Consider the following 19,965-nt stretch of genomic DNA (forward strand, 5'->3'; position numbering starts at 1 on the left):
CAATATTCAGATAATTACTGATTCAGGCCTACATAATAATTTGCCTATATTAAACTGAACAATAATCTTGCAAAGTTCTTGTCTGGCTGCTTGTGTGTGGACAAAATATAACTTTAACTGCCATAATTATGATTTATGTTGCTATTTGATATCTACACATATTATTTATGTGATTTATTTCCATGAATATTGATTTGTTTTGTATTAACATGATACAGGAACCATGGAATCAGGGACACATTTAGTTTGGCAATTTCCGTCAAGAAGACACATGAAGCGGCAAAAGTTTTACACTCCGCTTGAAGGTTTAAGTGTTTAAAAAGTGATATTACATTTGAAGATTTATGTTTGTGGACTCACTCCCTCTCCGTGTGTGCAGCCAGAGAGTTCAACTGTCACTCCCCCAGGGAAAAACACAACACCTTGCTTATTATGTACATTCTCATGTATTTGAACAGTTCAACAGTAGATTTGATGACAGTGATGTTTACTGAAGAGCAATTGGGATGAAAAGTGTCTTGCATTTGCTGGAGGCAGTCACGGTCATATTTGAGAGGTTTAGGAGTTTGCTAAATAAAAAAATATTACATGCCCATAAGTAAGGAATCTGAAAAAGTACTGTTTTGATATCAGTGAACTCAGCTAAAAAAAAAAGGTGCAATATTTCAAACTTAGAAAACCCAGTCTTCTTTGACCAGTAGTAAGAGAATCAGCAGGTAAATGGATTCCAGGTATAGTCTCAGGCAGACAGCGAGCACAGGGGGGGGACTCAGCTCTGTATAAATTTGCCTGGTGGACTGGCTGTGCCCCTCTTGGCCTCTCCTCCGTTGCCTCCCAGGCTGGCTTCACCCCTGCAACCTCAGCTCCAGCCCACCCCGCCTCTAAACTTGAGAACTGTGACAAAGCCAAACATTTAAACCACTAGTGCTGATTTATAGAGCTTGGTAGCGCTGTAAAACCTTCAGGCTTGCCACCGCAAAACTGACTGAGGCACGGTGGCGGCACTGCGAGGAAAAGAGGGCTGAGGGGAGGAAAGCGGAATGATGGGAAGGGTACACAAGAGGCACTCGAGTGTTTCAATGAGGTTTCTCCTGGGTGCTAAGTGTTTTACTGCATACCCGCTCGCTAGCTGCTAAATGTGCATCTCGACAATTTAAAATGAATTAATGTTTTCAGTCTCCCGAGCTAAGCCAAAAGCATAGATTGCATACAAAGCTGAGCCACATGGGACCGCGGTCAGCCTGCCAAATAGATGGATATGGATAGATATTCAGAGTCTGGAGAACATGAATTCACAACCAGGACGGGGAATAGAAGTCCCATCAGTGGCCTCACCTCTCCCAGCATGCTTGGTGTGTCCTGAGGGACAAGGATTCAAAATATACTCTCAACTGTCAAATGGAGACACGGAGCACCCTCTACAGCTGAATAGATTTCAAACATACCAGAAGGTCATCTGCAATACACCAACACTAATCCTGAAGTCTCAATACCCTTTCAATCAATCAGACGCTAATCAGATTTACCAATAACACGTGTATATCAAAGCTCGACCTGAACCTCTCTCAGGGAAGAACAATGAATCTGGGATGGATGCCACCGAGAGGGAGAGGAGAGGAAAGAGAAGCAACAACAGAAGGAGAAGAGATGTCTTCTTAATTAGCCAGTAATGATAAGATCTGACAAACAACATCTGTTTCCAGAAAGAGAGAAGGGAGGGGGGGCAACGAGGGGGGAGAGAAGGAGAGGGCGGGAGAGAGGGATAGGAAGGAGGACGAAAGAAAGCGAGAGAAGCAGCAGAGAAACCTGTGAAGCCTAGACAACAGGGACCTGCTTGTAAGAAAGTAAAGGGGGAGCGGAGGGGATGTGTACGGGAGGGAACGCTGTGTAGCGTGACACAATAGAAGAACGGAGGATGGGAAGTATAGCAGAAGTGAGAGAAAGACAGAAAGGGTAGAGAAATCTGACAGGGTTGAGGGAGTCGAAGAGCCAGGACGAATATGACAGACAGAGGGAGGGAAACAGATCAAAACGAGAGAAAAAGGAGGGAAGATAGACAGACGCAGGAGAAGGTGAACTGGATAATGGTGCTGCAGGAGGAGACGAGGAAGAACGTGTGAAGAGATGGGAATGGAATCACTCCGAGGTCCAGGGTGCTGTAATTTACTGTCCGTGCCTAATACACAGCAAATGTGTGGAGCTGAGGACTGGGAGAGGAGAAGGGGAGCCAGGCGGTGGGGAGGCTGAAGGGAGGGCACGCTGACTGTTGGGGCTCTCAGCATGCCTGCTGGGAGCCTGTCAGCAGTCACATCACCCCCTGCCCTCAGCCCTGACAGATTCATCAGGACCATTACACACACACACACACACACACACACACACACACACACACACACACACACACACTTTATACATGCATCCAAAAGATGATAGTGACAGTGCATTTGCTGTTTCTGTTTTCCTTTAACTTTCCCTCCATGATGAGGAAAACACAGCATCTGTTGCATTAATGATTCAGCCAGCAAAACACAAAAGAGGCAGCGATAATTTCTGGTTTGCTTCGACTTCATATACTTCAATTCAGTGCACAAATCTATCACACACTCTGTGCCTTACTCTTCTGTTAGCATGGTGCCATTAGAGCTGCAGTTGGTAACATTTATAAGAATAGCTTTGTGTCGTATTTGCTAAAAGTGTCATTATATTCTGGAGGAAGTACACTAAACTGATCTGTGTCCCTCATCCTCCTCCTGTTTTCTCTAATGGCATTTGCTAGAACTGACCCTAGTGCACCAAAAACAACCAGTCAGAGCCACGGAGTCTCCAACACAGCTGTCAATCATGTCAATTTCTCCTTAAAGTGCGGTCAAACTGTCAAATGAGGCAGTGCTGATCAAATGTGAATCAAGATTCTGCATTGCCTGTTTCTTGCCTCACATTTATTTTTGTTAATTTAACTTTTGTTTAACCAGAAATACCTTGTGAGTTAAAAAAAATCTTTTTCGAGTGTCGTTGCCAAAACAGGCAGCAACATAAGCTACAGTCAGACAACATATGGACCAAATTACAAAATATTCAACTCAAAAACAAATAATATGAAACAAAAAATATCAAATGAAATTAAAACAAAGAAAACTAAAAAGTACATTGAAAAAATGCTAGTTCAGTGGTGTTCATTATGTCTTTAGTTTCTGATAATGACTTTAGCTGTTCTTTTATCTCAGACATGTTAGGATGTTACATACCTTGACATGTTTCGCCAGAAACTTCCGCCTTCCTCAGAAGTGTCACTTGGTGGTGGTTGTCAGCGTGAAAATATTGGCTGATTGACAGATCAGCTGATAAAGACGAGTCACAACCACCACCACACTTCTGAGGAAGGCGGAAGTTTCCGCCGAAACATGTCAAAGTATGTAACATCCTAACATGTCTGAGATAAAAGAACAGCTAAAATCATTATTAAAAAATGCCAAAAGAGAACCATAAAAAAGAAAGCAGTGCAACTACAAACAGTTCAAAAGACCAGCTAAAATACAGCCTGACACTGACATTTAGATGATGACATATATATAAATGTTTTCAGAAACATATTTTAGTGTTCTGTTTAGCTGTAAAATGAGAAAGTTTGTGACCCAGCTGCCATATTGGAAACAGTCAAACGAGGTAGCAAGCAGCACCCAGCGGCAGGATAAGCTTTCTCATTTTACAGCTAAACAATACACTAAAATATGTTTCTGTAAATATTTGAGGCAAGAAATGGGCAATGCAGTAACAGAATCTTGATTCATATTTGATCAGCGCAGCCTAGTTTGACAGTTTGACCAAGGTATCGGAAGTGCGATTGACAGGATTGACAGCTGCATTAGAGAGTCCTCGTTTTCATTCTCGTGCAGTACGACCATCAGAAGTGCTACAACGCAATAGAGTAGGGAGAGGAATAGGATTTTTCCACAGATTATTTGTCTCATTTAGTGCTGTGTGAACATAGTGCAATTATAAAAGTTACCAACTGCTGCTTTAAAGTGCAAATATAAGTTTTAAAAATGCAGATCTATTGTATGAAAACAGTATCTAAATGAAACCCTTGCCTTTTTCCATGTCCCTCAGGAGGGACAACTATTGCCTCAAGCATAAGCCAATAAGGACACTTAATCACATTTAATTTAAGAGATACTGCACATGTGTAAATGTAAGTGTTGAGGAATGTTCTCAAAAAGTGAAAGGCTGGAGAATTTGTAGAGAAATCTAACTCCTGGGAGACATATAGTCTGTCCAGATTCCAGATAAATAGACAAACAAACAAACAAGGTGGCCAGCGGGCCGGCTCAGCACCAGGGGGCATTGTTAAGTCATTAGTGAAATTTAAGACCGTAACAGCCCTATCCCCATCACACACACACATACACACACACACACACACACACACACACACACACACACACCCTAACAGCTCCACCCACAGCGGCAGCATCCAGCCAAAGAAAACAGCCCTTGTTCCTAAATACCACTGCTAACTGGCCTCTGACTCCACACCCACACACACACACATGAGATCCTGATTATGCTGATACAAGATCCCCTTACAAAATAAATGGCAAATGCAGGAATTTCACATGAAAAATAAACCCACAAATACAAATCACACACACACACACACACACACACACACACACACACACACACATAACCACATACCGCTCACTTGCCTGCGATGTGAAGTACCTCTAAATCACACTAATCTGCCCCCTTCTGATCCTCTGAGTGCCCCTACTTAATCTCTACACCGCTCAACCAAAGGTGAACCCTATTAGAGGCCAGACAAATGAGAGGGTTTGCCCCAGCTACTCTGAGAGTGTGAGGCCTTTCAGAGTGCCAATGAGCTGCAACTCAAAACTTCTAATTTGCCCCCCCTTCACTCCCTCTGCATCCCACCCACTCTAAATGTCCCCCTGCTGTTCCTCCACATTAGCCCATTGGTAGTCCATTCCCATTTCCTCTCAAAACATTTCCCCACTGCTCTCTGTTTCCGATTGCCCCCTCTGTAGGCTCTCTCTGAGAAAACAAACCAGGCCTACTCCTCGTGTCAGAGTTCAAGCCACAACAGCTAACACTGGCCGGAGCAGAGCAGAGGTGACCAAACACAAACTCGGCTCATAACCTACCACTCATTATACACTTCCTGTGCACACTAGAGTCCGGGATCTTCCCAGTTCACGTGAGAGCACGACGCAGAAAGCTCGGGCCCCACAAAAGGTCCCTGAACTCATTTTCACCAGTCTAACTCTGAGTGAGGCTCTTACTGTTTGAGGCAGTACCTGTCAGTAGATTTGATATTCTAGACATTGCATCGTCTCTCCCTGTCTGTCTTTGTGTCATTCTCCCCCTTGCATTGCCCCAAGGGAGGAGCCATCCCCGTGGTCCTGTGCCAGCTGCTCAGTGGTCCAGCCTGTGTGCCGCTCCGCTGTGTGAGGCGGTGTGCACTGGAGCCTCAGGGCCCTGTCGCCACGCTGCCTGGCCCCCTGCCTGAGAGGCTCGCTGACAGGGGGTCTGGAGGGACTGGACAGTACTACCCCACCAGGGATAGACCTGTGACAGTGGACTGAAGGGACTAGTGTGTCTGACTTTGTGTCCGTGCATGAATGTATGAGTGGCACACAGGTAATTTATGCATACATAATAATATCAGAGGGATGTTTCAGGTTGTGAGAGCAATCCAGCAATATTACAACCAGATCAGTCTGTGGAGTTTGCTTTTACTATGGTCAGTATAATATCCAGTGTAACATAGTACAGTATAAAATATCTGTTTGTGATTGGCTGGAGGATATTCACAAATAAGGGCCCTGACCAAGCGGCAACCTCAGAGGGTGTAAAATGAAGCCCATGCGGAAGTGCCAAAAACTGCAGTTCATCTGACAGCCACTTGAGGCAGGCTCCAAAGCAGAGTAAATACCCATAGACCCCCATGTTAAAATGGGAGTCTGTGGGTATATTTTTACAAGTCACCTGTTTACATTTTATTAAGGCCCAAAGTTACGCATATTTAAGGGCAGGACTGCTTCGAGTGACAGGCCTCGCTACTCTCTGAGTCACATCCACCCCTTGCTTCTCCACACTGCTAGCCTTTCATCCAAATATGGTCACTTCTGGCTCCAAAAAACCAAGATGGCAACAGACAAAATGCCAAAATTGAGGCTTCGAAATGACAGTCTACAAACCAATAGGTGATGAAATCACTCAGATTGGCAGCTCAGCTCAGTGCATGAGAAGAAAAATGAAGTAAGGATAGAAAACAAATGGCCAATGTCAAGGGGACGTGAGAGCAAAACAAACTTGTTACATTAGGTAAGGTTTCTTTTTTTAGCCATTAAGCTCTTTAGCAGAAACGGTTCATAGTTGTTTGTGTAATTGTTCACTAACGGACATATCATTCAGTCTTTTAGCATCAGGTAGTATAGTTAATGTGCTAACTGGCTAACTAGCATCTTGAATCTGTCTTGTTGGTCTTCCAGTTTCCCTTTTTAAATGACGAGTACTGACTACTGCTGCCTGGAGAGTTATTTCCTCACATGCAGGTGTAAAACATATGTGGTAGTTGGCCATTGGCTGTAGTCTCTGCGATGAGTTCAGGTGCAATTTTTGGCTGGAGACAGAGATGACGTGAGGTGACACAACAGTTGGCCTTCATCTCCAATTGTTCTCTGATGTCGGTGTGGTATGTCTGGGCCTTTACAACAACTTCTGTTTAAACGAGTCATTGGTGCATCTTCAGCAGCTTTTTAATGTCGGTGTTTTGTAGCCACCCGTTGTTATTTTCTTTTTCTCAGGGGACAGTGGCACAAAAAGCCTTTTTCTTTTGTTTTTTTTTAAACCAAGACACTGGAAACCAAAACTGGGTATTTAAAGCCAAAACGTGATCTTTCTCAAACCGTAACAAAGTGTTTTTTGTGCCTGATCATAACCACATTAATCACAGCCTTGTTGAAACCTTTCAACATATCTGCTACATAATAATGTACAATCTGTAGTTTGCAGAAATGTACCATGTCAACATTTATTCTGGTGATTGAGTTTGCTATTCTTTGAAGTATACTGTGCACTGCAACATAATGTGTAAGGTATATTAAACTCCAGGTTACCATAGCAACACCCTTCATGCTACAGTCACACACTATGAAGTGAAGTAAGTGCTCACAAATGACAAAAATGAATGCACGCTCAGCCTGCTTAAATAAACACACCACATCCTTCAGTTTGTCTCCAGATAGGTTGTAATGTATTATTATATACTCATCAAGCAAGTGCCAATTTTTTTTTGATACTTCCATTAATGAGAATACAGTGTTTCTCCATAAATGCTTATATATCCAGTTCAATAAAAAAATGCGTTTTCATGAAGGTGGGTCTGTGAGTGTCAGTTTGCAACAACTTTGCCAACATCATCTGCAGCTCGTTGTGCGGCCAGAGACTCAAATGGAGGATTAAAAAAGCACCTCCTCCACATCCTCTGTAAGTTGGATGACGGAGGAGGAGAATGATCCTCAACAGTTATTGTCAGAGACCATGTTATAGCCTTTTTCTCAGCTAATTCTCACATGAAGTCCGCCTTACTGATGATCTGCCCCGCCTCAACATCCTGTTTCAGAGTAAAATAATAAAAACAAAGAGAAGGGAAGTAATGAACTCAAATCTATTTCACTGGATTTTTGTTACTTCTTGGCTACGAGATCGAACAGCCCGTCAGGATTTTCACCTCTTAAAAGACTTCTCGACAAGTCATCTTTAAGAACGTGTGGTAATAAAGGTAAGGGGAGTATAGGTTCATCATGCCAGGATCAACAGAGAAGGCTACAGTACGAGTTCCTCTTTACAGCTAAAGGAGAATCTTTTACTGGGAGTATGAGAAACAATCTCCTAAAATGACATTGTTGTCTCACACATAAAACTCTCAAGTGCATATATGATGACCTAACAGGGCGACTTGGCGGCAGTGCATGAGTATGCATCTGGGAAAGGGGAGGAATTCGACCCCTGACACAGTCCAACAAATGTTACTGCATTTATTCTTTGGCTGATAGTTTAATGTTCCTTTCCCAAAGACTTGAAGCTTCTATTTTCTTTTTGGTTGAAGCTAAAGAATGAGGAGGCCAGTGTTCCCCTCCAGTAGCAGTACAAGGAGAAAGTATCTGTCCTGCTGTTAGTGAAAGAGATCATTCAGTGGCCCGTGTCATCATATACTGTTATTTTTTAATTAGTTTAAGACAGGCAGATGCAAGCAGGTGGATGGACTAACATGGAAACAGATGGTCGGACTGAGACACCACAGACATTTACATACCACCAACAAATGATATCTGAATAGTTTATTGTCAGACTGTCCAGACAGTGTTAATCCGTAAAAAAAAGATTTAAAAAAAAAGACCTACAGTTTTAATGCACTGCAGAACTGAGACCTTGTGTGCACATGTGTCTGTACGTTACCAAACTGGAAGATGTCTGTTTGCAGGAAAAATGGGTTTGAGAGTTAACATCAGCATAAGGACTCAACAAATAATATCTGAGCCAGGGAATTTTGTAATTGAGTTGAAATTAAAGCTATCTACCCATCGATTAGGACTGAAAAACAAAACAAAACCTTGCACTGACTAGTTAAAAAAACAAAGCTGTGGTACATGCACATAACTAGAACCAAGACTACAAACAGATCAATACAGCCCACAACCTGAGATTAAGAGTAATGGATTCCTGTTAGAGCCGAGCATCTGAAGTCAAGCCCAGGACTAATCATATAGTAAAATGATCAGCTCAGAAAGCAGAATGAAAAAAAGAAAAGAACAGAAAACACAAAACGATGGTACTTTCAATCTAGATGGAGGTTTTGATTTTAGCTCAATATTCAAAAATCAAAGGCTGATATGCACAAGAATGTACAAGTCTTTGTGAGCGCATTTCGACTCTAGGGGAGGGAAGCGCCATATTGACAACATTGGAAAATTCCTATTGATTATTCCTCTTTTCTCTGAGTGCCGGCTTGTTAAAAAAGACCCCTCTTGGAAACACGATCAATTAGTGAGATAGTGCTTGCCATTGATCACCCCCTCTCCACCCCCCACCCCCCCCTCCCCCCCACCTCACAAGGCTCTTGCCGTACGATGGATCCCTCCACACACTCCTTATGACCAACTATTGATCTCAGCTTCTTAGCCAAATATAAAAGCACACACTCACATGGAGCGCTGACCCCTCCCATTCAAACCACACAGTCTAATACTAATACTGACATCTGCTTGTCTCCATTGTAAAACCATGGTTCACTCATAAATACAGAGGCCAGCTTTGGCCCAGAACCAATATAGTTTCTTGGAGGTCAGAGGTCAGCATGGCAATAATGCCACCATTAACAGATCTGCCTGGGTTAATACTTCTTGGAGAAGTTGAGCTTTACAGGGAGAACAACAAAGAAATACAATGTTCAATATGTACAATACTGGTGAAAAATACCAGGATTGTACATAGAGCAGATTATATTTTTCATTTAATTGATATGGTGATTACTGATAGGGTAATTGGATTTAATTCAAAAGTGTAAAACAGAGAAAAGGGACAAATTATCACTTCTGAGGAGCTAGAACCAGCAAACATTTTTGCTTTGTTGCTTAAATGACCCGTACAATAAATCGGTTATCAAAATTGTTGTCAATAAATTCGCTGACAAACAGCTAAACAACTCATCCATTTATTTGTATTTGTTTCTGTACTAATTATAAAAAAAAAACCAAAAACTTGCCACACTCCCAACTTGTCAAATCCGAATGCTTGTTCAATGGCCCTTGGTGTCAGATACTGCACCAAGACACACTCTAGCGCCGGTGTGAGACACAAAAAGCAGTGGCTTTTTTGGTCGCCCCGAGCAACTTCCATAGTATTAAGAGCAAGAAAGTCTGCATAGGGCAGGTGGGAAAGGAGGTGGATGGGTCAAACAAACCCTGGACTTTCACCCAGGAGATGGCCGTTCATTTCCTGTGTAAAACCCAAAGTTAGTTGTATTGTTTAAATAACAACGTAGTGACATATGTGACACAAGTGGCGGGATGTCACATTACATCAGTAACCAACATATTTATTTAAAGCCAAACCATGATGGGGTTTTTTCTACACCACTTAGGAAGTAAACCTAAAAACAAAGGTTGTTTTTTTTTAACCTAAATTCTTGGTTTATTTTGAAGAGACACAGTACTTTTAAATGAGAGAATCCAAAACTGATGCTGGAGGGGTACCTAGTGTTACAGTTTGACCTATAGGGCCACTGATCAAGTCTGTAATTGATGAGTTGGGCGTGAGAATGTGTTGCCACAATACAAAAATATCACGACCTACAATAAAAATGTAACTCCAAAATATAAATGTATTAAAAACAATGACAGCCTGAGTTTGAAGAGTTAGTGAAGATTTATGGTGATGAGCCCAGAGGAATCAATCTATCTATCTGACCACTGATCGATCATTGAACCAATCAGTGAACACGCCAGTCCATCAATCAACGATAAGACACTCTCTCATCAGAGGAGTCACATCAGGCCTGTGAGTGTGGCAGTTCACCAGTGTTAAGATTAGACAATTGTAAAACTATTAGACACAGCAGGCAGCAGGGCATTAGATAATTCTCTCCCATAGGCAACTGAAGAGTCATCTCTTTGTCAACGACTGCCCTTGCCCTCTTCATCCCTCGGTCCCTCCACCCTCTATCCCTTCACCCCTCCCTATGGATCAGCTGTGATCTCCTCTCTCTCCTTTCACTCAAATCAGGATTAGGGAGAAGAGGAGGTGGAGGGGCGGGGGTGCAGCAGCAGCAGGAGAAGGGGGAGAGAAAACTGAAACAATATGGAAAGGAGATTAGAAAAGAGGGGGTTTGGGCCGTTTGGGGAATTGCAAACTCCCTTGTGCTTGGGTAGGTGTCCTAATGACACCGCCTAATTATGGCAAAATTAGACAGGCTAAAGGGAAAGAGGGGGGTTGGTGGTGTTGGTGGTGGAGGAGATGGTAACATGAGGGGAAAAGGAGAGGAGCGAGGGAATTAAGCAATAGGAAGTGAAAAAGTAAGCGCGCGGTAGGAGCATGTGAGAGCGGACAGAAAGAGGGAGAGGGGTGTGCAGGAGTACAGATACAAGGCGAGGCGGGGAGGAAGGGAGTGTGGAGCTGAAAGTGAGAGAAAAGAGAGAGAGAAAGGGATAGAAAGCAGTGGCTGGGCGATAGCAGCGAGTGGGCCCCAGCACGCTGCATGTTAATTGGAGAACAGGTGTTGGGGCTGGGAGCAGGAGGCTGATTACTGGAGCCACAGAAACAGACCGTCTCCTCAACACACACACACACACACACACATGCACAAATGCACATAGGCTGCACACACACACACACACACACACACACACATACACATGAATAATTTAAGACCCAAGCAGTGACTAGGGAAAAAGGTCATCGTAGGGGTCACAAAGACACATAGACAATCGCACATACATCCATATACATACATAAATAAACGTGCAAGGATCCCATACACACATGAAAATATACATCCAAACAGCATATACATGCTCTGAACACACACACACATCTGCCAATCTTTGGACTTTTTCAGTGTGTGGTGTACATGCACACAGTCGAATAGGAGAGTGCACATAAGGTGGGATAAAAGGGCACAGGGCCATGCAAAAATTCCATTGGCTTATCAGAAATTAACTGGCTGCTAATAGGCTGCACCCTGAGGAGAGGATTTCGCAGGCCAGTCAAGAGAGAGAAGCCCCCATCAGGACGGGATATGCCCAGTGTGATTAGAGAGTACAGTAGGTCAATGATTCCATTTAAATCAATCCTCACAGCCACACACCAGCCTGCACACACACACACACACACACACACACACACACGGAGTCACAAAGAGATACAGATCACTCTTTCCTCACCAGCATGCCGAGCTACTTGCAAACAAATTTGAAAGAGGTTTACCCATGTTAGGAGGAAGTATAACAGGGGTGCAGAGGAGGTTATTGGGAGAGTAATGTGCTACAGTAAATGAGAAAAGCAGCTGCTCTAAGGTATTCTGGGAAAATTCAAAAAGACAACAGCCCGATTTTTTCCGTTATATGAAAACTATCTTCAGCGGAGATCCTTTGAGACACACTGTCAACAGCCAGCCAGCTTGAACTGAGGAGGGGAGAGAAAAGGGTCCTTGACGTATATGAAGTGAGTGTTTTCTAGACAGGCGGTTGTAGGGAAGGAAAGAAGGAAGGAAAGAGAAGAGGAGGGAGTGGAGAGGAGAAGAGATGAAGGTTGCGTCTATCTATGACATCACAGAGAAAGTATTCCACATGCGGTCTGCTTATGAGCATTCATCACACTGGTTAATGCCAGGCAGACAGCGCGAGACCTCCAAAATCCCTCGGACGTGAAGGCCCTCACACACGCTGATTACTGTGGGGGTCATCCGCCTTTAAGCCTGATAACTGGCTGTCAGGGTGAACATTTACTGCATGTGCGTCTGGTGGTATGGCAGATCCACATGCTTCTGATAAAAAGTGAATATGCTTTTGGCAGGTTTCAGGTGCAATGTCAGCTGTTAAATGTAATGAGTGACCAAACTGAACCAGATCCCAGCAGGCTGAGCAACAGATAAACAGAAAGCTGAAGACAGAGAAACACATGGACGACAGACATGGACGCAGATTCTTTATACTGTAAATTACAGCCTCCTTTAAACCCAATTGCCAAAAAAATGTTAGCCTTGTACATGTTGTCAAACATGTTAAAGTTGCACGTTATAAAGTAGCAGATACGTTGAAACTTTATGTTTCAATAACACAGTGGTTAATGTGGGGTTAGATTGAGGCACAAAACCCATCATGCTCTGCCTTCGAATACCCGGTTTGGGGGGCACAATCCTGAATGGAAGAGCAGCAATTTCTCAGTAAAAAACAGCTGCTTTTCATGCCACTACCTCAGCAGGAAACATAGCAATGTCTCTGTAAGAAATGATCACTTTTTGAGCAACTATCCCGCCAGGAAATGTCGCAATGTCTCAGCAAAAATAACTTTTCATGCCACTATTCCAGCAGGAAACGCAGTCTGTCTTGATCAAAAAAACCAAAAACCTTTCTTGCAATTATCTCTGCTGGAAAAACAGCAGCGAGTTGCCAAAAAACATCCACTTTTGTCGCCTAAAGTGATGCTGGAAACACAGCAATGTCTTGCTAAATCACAACCTGTTTTGTTGTCTGTTGGTCTCGAACAGTGGTCTGCAGCTTTGCAGGTGTCTCACCTTGGTGACACGCCATCCACCATTCACTCCACGTCCCAATGACAAAGTCAACTCATATCACTTTTGATGTGTGTATGTCTGTCTGGTGACTAGGCTGTGCAGTGATGCAGTGTAAACTGACATGGCAGAAACATTTATGTTGTAAATATAAACATTTATATGTGAACTACACACACAGACATTAACATTTCTGTATACATACATCCAGCCCACACATACTTACATGTATGTGTTGTAACTGGGCCTCTACTTGGTTCGTGTAAATGCAACAGCTGATAGGTGATATGTCACTACAACAATTTTCACATCAACCTGTGCTCTCCATCTTTCTTTGTGACTGTGTTGGTGCATGTGTACAAAGAAAGGGCGACCTCAACATTAAGTATGAAGAGGTACTTGTTTGAGGTGGCGGACACTGTGTGGGACGTGGTTTGATCTCATTACCTGTCAATGATGACTGGGTCAGAGGGCGTCTCGTTTCGGTTGCCGCAACTTTTCTTCTCACAGCAGCGGCTGAGTGGGCAGTTAAAAGAGACAGAAAGGAGGAAAAAAAGTCAGTGAGAGGGAAGAAAAAAAAAAACAAATTAAACAGGAGGAGCCGTCATTTGTCTGGCCCTTCCACATCCACAGGCCCAGACTACTCTGTCCCGCAGTCGGCCAAGATCCAGGCGCACACAAAGGAGGCATGAGAGGGGAGGGGAAGAATAGACAAAAGAATAAAAGAGGAAGAAAAGGTACAACAACACACCCTACAAACAGTGAGAGACCATTCAGAAGTGAAAAGCCAGCCAGGCAATCTGTCACGTTGATTTCGAAATCAAACTCAACCCCCACACAGCCTCATTGCACACACACACACACACACACACACACACACACCGTCCCACAACATCCTACCATTCGTCAGCAGTCCTGTCCGAGGAGCCTGCTGGCCACCCAGCCCCCCCCCCTCCTTAAAGTCCCCTTCACTGCATAACAAAAGTGCCCCCACCCCTAACCATCTGCCACCCCTACACCTCGCCTCACCCCTCTCGTGTCCCAGCTTGGCCCTGCCCTGCCCCCCTCCGCCCCCCTGTCAGACGGCCTCACTCCCCAGCTGTGACGCTTGCCCTCTGCCTCTTCGGCTCTGTTATTAGCCAGCTGTGAGTCACATTCGGGCATCTGCTGGCTACACAATGGCAAACCCCACTCCGTCTTAGCCCCTCTCCCGTGTCCCAGCCCCCTATCTTCCCTCTGCTGCCCTCAAATCCTGGGTCACTGCCCCACTTCCAGACCACTCTCTTCAGCTTCTTCTCCATCCATAACCCCACGCTCACCAATTTCCTTCATTTGCCAAAACATCTAATCCCTAAGCCACGACTAAACTCTTTAAACCTACTGTTAAAACAACTCTTCATAGAACTGGCTGTGACTACTGGAAATAAAACCCCTACCCTTGTCAACTGATGTTGACAATGTTCAGACATGATGTCTTGGCTAAACAGGAGTGCTAGAGTTACATTTTGATGAAGGAAAGGCAGATTGTTCCCCCAATCTGCTGTTAACTGTGGTCTGGCTGCAAAACTCCAGACAGGAGAGTGAAGAGCTCCAGGAAGAAACAGGAGCCGGCCAGGGACATGCTGCGTTACAGCAGGAAGCAGCAGGGGGTTACCACTGTAACAAGGATGATGACAGACAGCCTAGACTTATAGTTCAGCCACAGTCTTGTTTTCAAAAAAGTAGAGCCCCGAGCGTCGTCTCAAAACCACATTTCAAGCTGACTGAGACAAAGCAGAGTGAAGGAGAGTAATGGATATTTGGATTTCATCCCTGTGGGTGAAGGTTTGAGTGAGAGTGAGTGTGTATTAAACGTACCTGCACATAACCTCATGTGTGAGCAGAACTCTGCACATTTCTGGATTCTTGTTTTGTCCCTCATACGATATGGGCTGAGAGGAGGAAAAAAGGGACAGATTCAGTTTCATGAAGAATCAGGCAAACCCATAAATTCCGTAGCCGAGTTTGTCTCCAGACATTGATTAAATTCCTAAAAACTCATCTATATTTATCAAAAGCACATATTCAGAAGTTTTCTTTCCCCTGAAAAGAATCCCTTCATGTCTTAAAATGTCCAAGATGTAACTCTGCACCTTTGCCTCATTTAGTATTTGCAGATCTATCAATATGTAAATTATCCCTGCCTATATCCCCACCTACCCTTCAGGCGTTCACCTACAGCTCAAGTGTACCTGCTCATCTTGACTCGGCTCATTGCTCTCTACAAGAGAAAAGTTGACAGCTAATAATATGTAGCTGGTGTTTGGTAAGACTAGTTAAAGTGAAAGCGAAACTTGCCTGCAAAGTAGCGTTATGTAGCTACACCAGGCGTCTCCCTGCAGGATTGGGTCCTTGGATGGGTGACGTATAAAACCCTGGTTATCCGAATCCATGTTGTGAGAATGTCATTGACCATTCACCACACTAGGTTTTTAAAAAATAAATGCGTTTCGTAGATCAGAGCACTAGTGGACAGCTGAGACATATTGCCATCCACATCTTTGTCTATCATGCACCTCCAGCTGACCACTTGTGCTCAGATTTTGTTATGGCTGCGGTTACTTATGCCAGGAGGTCAAAGGGCCTCGTGCACAGTTATTACATACACACTCTCGCCTGTCATGTTAGCGGATGTGTCAGTACAGCTGGAGATACAGCCGACAAAAGAATCCAACATGTCTCCGTCCATTAAGCAGAATGATTGACAGTCATGCGACACCCAGACCAACTTAGCAAGTGGGTTGAGTTATTGTATCAGAATGCATCTTGGTTGTCATTTACACTTGTATTTAGCACTGCCAATTTGCAACCATAGACTATAAAAATAATGTTTGTGATAATATAATAATAATGGTTTGGCATTTTGGCTGTCACCATCTTGGTTTTATGGAGCCCAGACTATCATATTTGGGTGGGAGGTTGGCGCTGTAGAGAAGTGAGGGGTGTTTTTGACTGAGAAGTCAATGACACTATCAGCAGACAGCCTGTCACTCAAAGTGGCCCACCCTTGGGGCGTCGGTAGCTTAGTGGATAGTGCCGGCACCTCATGTATAGAGGTGATGCCTCGCTGCAGCGGTTGCGAGTTCAACTCTGCCTTGCAGCCCTTTGCTGCATGTCGTACCCCCACTCTCTCTCTCCACACCTCACACTCTCAACTCTGTCCTGTCCATTAAAGGTGGAAAAGACTCAAAAAAAAATAGCTGTCATTAATGGGGAAATTAGCTATAGAAACCAAAACTGTTCTTCATATAGGGCTGCAAACATGTTTATAACATGAGGGTCTATAGGGATTGACTGGCTTCTGGAGCCAGCCTCAACGTTTAACGTACAATTACCTACTTACCATGAAGCAACATACATAATGTTAAGTTACATTAGGTTTAGGCAATTAGAGTGACATGGTTTTGGTTTAGGAAAGTAAAGTTACTTAGGTTGGGAAAAGAAACATGGTGATGATGTACCTTAAAATAACTTAAAGTTCGCTTGGTGTCACATGGGACATGAATATCAGTCTCCTATGGAAAAGTCCTGTGTTTGTTTGACCCATCCACTGCCCCAATCTGTCTCTATATGTGGACTTTTGAACTTTTTATATTGCTTTCTTCATCACCACTGTCAGCGCATTGGACACATGAGCCTTCCCAATTACGAGGGTTATACATAAATTACTAGCTCATGATTATGTGGTTTATATACAGATTCTGGTGTATATCTTTTTGTAGGTATACGTAAGAACAGTGCATGAGAACAGTCTGCTACCTGTGATCCAACTGACCAAGATGAATTTTAAAACGAAGCGTGAACAAGGTCATTGGTACACTGCAATTCAAAGGTGTTGAGTGTTTATTTTGCCCATAATATGTTTTGCAGTATATAAAAAACACCATATGATCATGGTTAAAATGTGATTTTTGTTGGAGAGGGGCTATGAGGAGAGTTTACCAACCTGTTTAGTGACAGAGTCAATAAGTCTTGCGTAAAGATCCTGCTCTGTACGAACCCCTGCAAAAAGAAAACAGACATCGGTTGTTAACAAAAACTTGAACAAGTTATTTTAGACATGAGATAAATAAATATAAGATCTCTTATGCTCAGTGCCTAAGGTGGGGGGGGGGTGGGGGGGGGTCAAGCTGGAAACTCAACTCTAATTGCAAAATACTACGTACATATCCATAAATGAAGCAACTGAAAGTGCACTTAAACTCCTAAACCCCCTCTAACCAGTCAATAAAAAAGTACATGATGCCGAGGATTCTCAAAATAAAATGGAAAGATTTATGACATCAATCTTTTTATATCTCGTACTCTGGACAAGCTCACAGAGAAAGCATTGAACTCTGTCCAGCCAACATGGAGGAATAAGATTGGCATGCAGTCCGTATTTTCCTTCTGATGGTTTCTGAGGGGATTGAGAGTTATTTGATGTTTGATGATTATCAGTCATGTTCGCCTCACAGGCCTGAATTTATGACCACATTCTCACGATTTGTCAAACTGTTCTTTTTTTGGTTGCTCCTCAGTTAACTAAAGAGTTTACATGACTGACTGGAGATTAGAGTTACACACCAACAGGTAAAACAGCACGTGAATAGTTTGTTAAGGGGGTTTAACTGACAAGCGAGTGCTTCTTTTTTTTAACATTGTCTTTTGCGTCTGTGTAATCAGGTGACTCTGAGTGAGATTTCCAGAAACACCTGAACCTCTGGAAGCTTCAAAACCTCCGCTGTAAATCACACACAATAGGGAAACGACAAGTAATGAATTGCTTCTTGAGAGAAGAGCGTATTACCCGAGGATTTTTTTTTTATAGAGACTTTGGAGAGTATTGCTTTCAAAATGTGTTCCTCTCATCAAAGTCTCGATTGAGATGCCTTTGATATCGCTTGGGGGAAGGGGATGAGAGGAGGGGATGTAGAGGAAGTGCTTTTGGTGTGCTTGTATGTACATGTGTGTGTGTATGGTGGGTGTATAAGGGGGTTGCTCTGGAACATGTCTTTTATCTTCTCTCCCATGGGTGCCACTGCGATGGCAGAGTAGGGGCAGCAGTGGCTCATGGGAACCAAATTTCTCTGTGTATCCCCCGATCTGATGTGGAAGCACCATGGGGGGTTGGAGGAGTTGTGGGGGGAAGAGATGGGGTTGGGGTGGCAACATGTACCTCATTTTCCCATACACGGGGCCCAGAAGTGGCTCTTCGCACAGCTGAACGTTGAATTGTACAAACCCAGTGATTAGACGAAGAGCGGAAGGTAATTTATGAGCTTAGAGAGGAGAGGTGAGGTGAGGATGTGGAGGTAGATTACTCACAGTGTGTGTCATGTTGGCACACTGGTGTCACTGCTGACCTTTTTCAACTCCCTCTACAACGCCATTGTCCAAATGATCAAATTAGACACCTTAAAGGGCAAAGAATCAACCCATAATCTGAGGACTCGTGTTTGACTCTACTCACCGTTGCTGTAGAGGAGCTGCAGCTTGTAGTGAGTGCCGTTGTTGGTCTTTTCTCCCGTCTGCTCCTTGGAAAGAGAGGACAGACACACAGACAAACGCAGAGCATGCAGTTAAGCACATTTGAGACACGGATAAGCTGAGCATCCCCACGCAGTGCTAAGCACAGCGAGTCTCTCTTAATCCTACAGCTTGCCCTTCCATGGGAGCAGAATTGAGATCAGAGGGTTGTAGGCTCAGAGCTCATGTGGGACCTTTACGCGCTTAACCTTGAGTTGGACGTTCTTTGTAGAGGTTGAACTATCATGTCTGATGCAAACTCCTAAAACCCTAAGATCAAATGCAGCGGTCCTTCTTGCAACAAGGTAGCACAGGCATCGTTATATGTGCATGTGCATGTGTGTGTGTGTGTGGAAAGTGGGGAAAGTACTGTATGTGAGACTGAGCAGCAGTCGACCTTGACAGAAAAACTTCCTTTCCGCTATCCCTCCCTCCCCCAGGCTCTCCACTAGCCTCTCACTTCTTCCTCTTCTCCCCCCTCTCTGTCTCTTGTTCCCCCTCTTTCTTTCTCTTCTTCTACCTCTACTGGTCTTTCTAAGTGGTCTCAAAGGAATGCTCTCTGGTCCAATAACCCAGGAGGCTGGCATCACAGAGACGAGTGCAAGAGAGGAGGAGAGAGAACGAGGAGGTTGGGGAAGAAGAGAAACTGGGAAGAGGAGACAGTTGCGAAGAAGAAGAAGAAGAAGAAGAAGAAGAAGAAGAAGAAGAAGTGGGGGAAATTAAGATGCATGAAGATAAGCTGGAAAGTAACTGAGCTCCAAAGTTAATATCAAAAGTGAGATTGAGACTTAACATCAGGAGATAGATGGATGCCTGGCTTCATAAGTTTTGTGAATATACACAGAGGAACATTTATTTTGCGGTGCCATCGCTCTACCTCTGCATAATTACAAAGCAAAAACAGATGCCAGGGTAACCATGCAGAAAATGAACTCCTCCACTGCCGTCATATTACTCTACACTGGCCTGTGTGGCACAAAGGGGAGCACACTGACAGCTTTCAGCCCTGGCGTTTGCACTGCCGCCCTGCCTCTCCCTCGCTGCCCGTGAAATTCATAGTAAAACTATGTTTGAACTTCAGCTGACAGCACGGTGTCCTCTTGTCT

The 19,965-nt window shown here is 43.9% G+C and overlaps 1 protein-coding gene across 3 annotated transcripts in view; it reads right to left on the reverse strand.

The window, feature by feature from the left end:
- ebf2 (EBF transcription factor 2) overlaps window positions 1-19,965 on the reverse strand; it is a 38,183-nt gene that overhangs the window by 15,022 nt on the left and 3,196 nt on the right. For 2 of the 3 annotated variants that reach the window (XM_049578377.1, XM_049578376.1), the window contains exons 3-6: window positions 18,804-18,867; window positions 17,298-17,353; window positions 15,170-15,243; window positions 13,760-13,828 (exon numbers count right to left, since the gene is read on the reverse strand). In XM_049578377.1, coding sequence (XP_049434334.1) covers window positions 13,760-13,828; window positions 15,170-15,243; window positions 17,298-17,353; window positions 18,804-18,867 — 263 coding nt within the window. The remainder of the gene's footprint in view (window positions 1-13,759; window positions 13,829-15,169; window positions 15,244-17,297; window positions 17,354-18,803; window positions 18,868-19,965) is intronic. The other variant, XM_049578378.1, reaches the window with a different exon arrangement.

The sequence above is a fragment of the Epinephelus fuscoguttatus genome, linkage group LG6, assembly GCF_011397635.1.
Source record: "Epinephelus fuscoguttatus linkage group LG6, E.fuscoguttatus.final_Chr_v1".
Taxonomy (NCBI): Eukaryota; Metazoa; Chordata; class Actinopteri; order Perciformes; family Serranidae; genus Epinephelus; species Epinephelus fuscoguttatus.